This window comes from Oryzias melastigma, linkage group LG5 (genome assembly GCF_002922805.2).
Source record: "Oryzias melastigma strain HK-1 linkage group LG5, ASM292280v2, whole genome shotgun sequence".
Taxonomy (NCBI): domain Eukaryota; kingdom Metazoa; phylum Chordata; class Actinopteri; order Beloniformes; family Adrianichthyidae; genus Oryzias; species Oryzias melastigma.
Window position 1 is genome coordinate 8,221,385 of NC_050516.1, and position 5,055 is coordinate 8,226,439.

At 41.1% G+C, this 5,055-nt stretch overlaps 1 protein-coding gene across 3 annotated transcripts in view; it reads left to right on the forward strand.

Annotated features, from left to right (window-relative positions):
• The first annotated feature begins 501 nt into the window (after nucleotides 1–501).
• The window catches only part of kif17 (kinesin family member 17), a 9,661-nt gene continuing 5,107 nt past the window's right edge, over nucleotides 502–5,055 (forward strand). For 2 of the 3 annotated variants that reach the window (XM_024270962.2, XM_024270963.1), the window contains exons 1-5: nucleotides 502–943; nucleotides 1,011–1,157; nucleotides 2,847–2,948; nucleotides 3,058–3,247; nucleotides 3,674–4,120. In XM_024270962.2, coding sequence (XP_024126730.1) covers nucleotides 713–943; nucleotides 1,011–1,157; nucleotides 2,847–2,948; nucleotides 3,058–3,247; nucleotides 3,674–4,120 — 1,117 coding nt within the window. In that variant the 5' untranslated portion in view covers nucleotides 502–712. The remainder of the gene's footprint in view (nucleotides 944–1,010; nucleotides 1,158–2,846; nucleotides 2,949–3,057; nucleotides 3,248–3,673; nucleotides 4,121–5,055) is intronic. The other variant, XM_024270964.1, reaches the window with a different exon arrangement.

Here is a 5,055-nt window from a genome sequence, read left to right on the forward strand (position 1 = left end):
TAAGTATTTAATCTTTAAAATGTGTATCTGTAGTAGCATTCAATTCACAGAATTAACATATTTGATTGGCTGTTGTGATCATTTAACTTCCAGGAGATGTTTAACTTTATGTGAACATCTTTCATTGCAGAATAAACTTCCCAAATTAACCCGGACTGCCGTCTGAATGAAGAAAAAAAAGAAACACAACACAGAGGCTGTTTTCAAAGAAAAAAGGAGAAATAAGTTCACATAAGGACACGGGCGAACACTTGTTAAACTGTTACAAATTTAAAAACCCAGGGATGGAATCTGTTTCTCTGATACACAGAAAAAAACATCTAAATGAGACAAAATGGAGACTCAGGTCAGTTTGGGGTGAAGCAGAAACAGCAGAGAAGCTGAAGAATTATTTCCCTCCTTCCTGACATAATTATGAACGTGTAATCGCTTTTTTATACAGTGACCTCTACATACCCAAATATGGTTGTTGCAGTGTCTCACTTTTACCACACTCCTCTGTGGTTGCTAGGCAACAGATCAACGCTTTGTGAAGTGGACCGAGAAGGAGCGTGACAGACCCAAACCCACACCTGACGGATTTTTCTCTCTTTATTCCTCTAGTTTGATAAACAAAAACACCTGTTAGTTTTGGCGTCACCTGATCCTGCTGCAGCCCTGCGTACCTGCAGACACACGAACAGGTAAATAAGCTCCACCTCTCGCATGTTACATGAGCTCAGAGTCGGTGAGGGTGGTGGTCAGGAGCAGGCCCCTGAATGACCGGGAGAAGGCTGTCAGCTCGGGGGTGGTGCTGTCCATGGACCTGCAGCACTGCCAGTGCTTCATCTGGAAGCCCGGGGCCGAGGACGAGCCCCCCAAACAGTTCACCTTTGATGGGACCTACAGCGGCGAGCACGCCACGGAGCAGCTGTACAACGAGGCCGTCTGTCCTCTGGTGGAGGTAAGCTCAGGAGATGGAGCGATTCCTGCCGGCTCTGTGACGTCATCACCCGCTCTGTCGTTCACAGGGGGTCACTGAAGGATACAACGGCACCATTTTTGCTTATGGACAAACAGGAAGTGGCAAATCTTTCACCATGCAGGGGGTGTCTGAGCCGGAGGCCCAGAGAGGGGTCATCCCTCGGGCTTTTGAGCACATTTTTGAGAGCATTCAGGTATGGGGGGGGGGTTAAGGTGGATCAAGGTCATGAAATCTGACTTTGTTGTGATGGCTTTTACAACAGAAAGCTGAGACCTTAATGAATTAAGATAGATTTGAACGAAATCAAAATGTAACTAGAAAAATGGAATTACAAGCATTGATGCTGGTGTGAATGCTTTTAGCTGAGAGCAGTTGCTGAAGATGCTGAAGCTCTTAGCTGAAAAAACAAAAGCTATTTGCAAAATGTTAAATTTGCTAAAAGACTGGACATTTTGTCAAAGAACTATGAAAGAGTGTTGAAGTGGACCTAAATATCTGAAAAATTGGTTGTAAAATTGGTTAAAAATCCTTAAAGCACGAGTGTCAAACTCCATCGCACAAGGGGCCAAAATCCAAAACACACTTCAGGTCGCGGGCCGAACAGGATAAACATTTATTGAACACTCTAAAACTACATTTATAACATTTTAAAACAGTAAATTTTTTACATAATTACGACCGAGATATACAGCATTACCTGTGATAATGCCAGTGTGAATGCTGTAAGCTGAATTTGGCCGCTGAAGATGCTGAAATTGATAGCTGAAAATACTGAAGCTGATAGCTGAAAACGCTGAAGCTAATAACTATAATATTAGCTACTGTAAATGCAAAATTAGCCAAAAAGAACAAAAAAAAACCTTAAAAAAACCCCTTGGTTAGCCAAAACAGCTAGCATGTAGCTGAAAAATAACTGAACTTTAAAACAGCCTAGAAAGCTGAATACCAAAATAGTCCAAAAAGCTAGCAGAATGACAATTTTTAAAACTTTAAAACTGTAACTTTTTAAAATAATTCTGAATAATAAACAGGCGGGAATATTATTCCAGAATAAATCAATTTAAACCTTAAATAACTTTCAATATTTTACTCTCCAAAAAAATATATTTTGTCAAAATTATACAAGTTAGAAATGAGCGTAAGATAACCTTGAGTCACTATTAACAATAAGATAAAACATTCTGGAGGGCCGGATAGCATTAGCCGGAGGGCCGGATCCGGCCCCTGGGCCTTGACTTTGACACATGTTCCCTAATACAAGTTTGCACAAATATTCAGTGTGTAGTTTAAAGATGTGATAAACTCCAAATTAGCATAAAAAACTCTATGCTAAATTAGCCAAAAAAGCAAGCTGCTAAAGTACTAGCTGTACTCCAAAATTACCCCAAATTCCTCAGTAAACTATATTAGCCAAAAACATTAGTAGATAAAAAATTAGCCAAAACGTTAGCATGTTGCTAAAATGTTAACTAGACTCCGTTTTTTTCAGACTACTATAAAAGATGAAAACAGCCATGAATCTATTTAAGGTTTGTTGCTAATCTGCTTAAAATTTTGAAATTTGAAGACTTTGACATTCATTTTCTATGGGGCATATTTTGCTAAATATTTCAAAAACTGTAAAGTTTATTAATTCTAAAAGTACAAGCAGTAATCTCCTGAACAAGCTGAACGTTTTGATACCAAGATTGCATAAATTGCATAAATTGCATAAATTGTAGTTGACTTTAAAAAAAAAAACGTATGGAAAGGAGCAGAAGAATCACTATAGTGTGAATGTTTACTTATCATTTACACAACTAAATAAATAAAAATGACAGAAAGATGAGACTTTCTTTATTCTGCAGGTTTATCTGAGCTCTTTGTTGTCTTTTCATGCCAGTGTGCAGAAAATACCAAATTCCTGGTGAGAGCCTGTTACTTAGAGATTTATAATGAAGACGTTCGGGATCTTTTGGGAAACGACGTCAAACAAAGACTGGAGGTGAAGTTTGTCTCTTTTGTTATCCGTGTGAAAACACAGGATCTGTTAGAAGAGGCGTGGTTTTTATCTCTTTCCTTTCTTTTTTTTTTGGGTGGATGACTGAAAAAAGTTGAAGGAGCATCCGGAGCGGGGGGTTCACGTGCGTGACCTCTCCATGCACAGTGTGCACAGTGTTGGGGAGTGTGAGAGGATCATGGAGAGAGGCTGCAGGAACCGGGCGGTGGGCTCCACGCTGATGAATAAGGACTCCTCCCGCTCCCACTCCATCTTCACGCTTCACCTGGAGATCTGCAGGACAGGTGAAGGCGGGAAAATCCCTCCAGAAACAGCTCCAGAAGCTTTTCACTTTCTGTGTAGGAATGCCCCAGTTGTTCAAAGAAAATATAAATGGACTGAAACATTTTTGATGAAAATGTTTACATTTTTTTTATATAAAACAGTTTAACAAAATGTTTTTATTTGAGTAACTTTTCTTTCTGTATTTTAAATATAAATAGATTCATTTAAAGTTATTGTATTTAAACTACATCACTGGAATTTTGTTTTACCCAAAATATTGTATCAAATGTTTATCAAAAAATGTGAATAATTAATAATTTTTATAAACCAAAATCTTTTAAATGTGATCAGAAATAATTCTTCTGATCCTCTTTCAGTCCATTTGCATAATTTAATAGAAAAACCTCAGTGGAATGACTTGAGCTGTTGTCTGACCGAACGTCCAGATTCCTCGGGGCGGGATCACCTCCGGGCGGGAAAACTCAACCTGGTTGACCTGGCAGGAAGTGAGCGTCAGTCTAAAACCGGAGCGACAGGCGAGCGCCTCCGGGAGGCCACCAAGATCAACCTCTCCCTGTCAGCTTTGGGCAACGTCATCTCTGCTCTGGTGGACGGCCGGTCCAAGTTCATCCCCTACCGGGACTCGAAGCTGACCCGGCTGCTGCAGGACTCTCTGGGAGGAAACACCCGGACCCTGATGATCGCCTGCCTCTCACCTGCAGGAAGCAACTATGAGGAGAGCTTGAGCACGCTGCGATACGCCAACCGAGCCAAGAGCATCCAGAACAGACCACGAATCAACGAAGACCCCAAGGAGGCTCTGATTCGGGGGTACCAGGAGGAGATCAGGAAGCTGAGGGCCCTCCTCCAGCTGGACACTGGAGACCCCTCATGTAAGCAACACATGCAGTGACTAACTGAGTCCAATTGATGCTGAAGGTAGAACCGGTCTCCCTCTTGACTCCAGCGATGGACATCAGGTGAAACTGGGTCAACTTCACATGGTTTGGAGAGTAAAGCTTCTGTCACAAATGAGCAGATAGATAGATCCAAGTGCAGCAGGTCTATTTGGCACAGACAGGAGAACATGAGCAAATAACAGCTAAAAGCTAAATCAGGTCAGGATGAGAACGCTCAGTGATTCAGTCAGGCCCAAACAAGACTTCACACTGAAGAGCGCTCTGTGCTCTGACTAAATAGTCTCTTTTCACGTGACGTCACATGTACAGAGTCGCTTCTGGTGTCGGTGGTTCAGAACGGCAAAGCTGACAGCTGAACGCTGTTTAAAGCAGTTTAACCTGAATAATAAAATGTAACCTTACCAATTATAACCGCAATTTGTTAAGTAATTATTTGATAAACATCCTACCTGGTTGTATTCGTTTTCTCCTCTTAGATCGACACAAATCAGAGTACAAATATCAGTAATCCTGTCTGCAGTCAGAACAGCAGATCAGCTGATCCCCAAATTCCTCTGGATGATATTAAACCAGTCGTGGATTATTTCTCTCTGACAACCTGGTTAAAGTTAGACAAAGTTACAAGAACTTCAGTGAATGCTGCTTGTTTGATTATGAAGGTAATTATGATTTTATTCTTTTAATCTGTGCTAATGCTAACACTAGCATTAGCTTTGTCTATGAGACGTGGAGCTGCAGGAGATCTTTTCTCACCAGTTAAAAGTTTCCTAAATTTCCGTTCTCACATAATCTTTGTAAACAGATCAAAAGTCAGACAATTCCATTTTACACCAAACCTCTTCCTTCTGTAGGTAGTAAGCAGTGGCGGTTCTACACTGAATTACTCCCCGGGCGAGACCCCCCCCCCC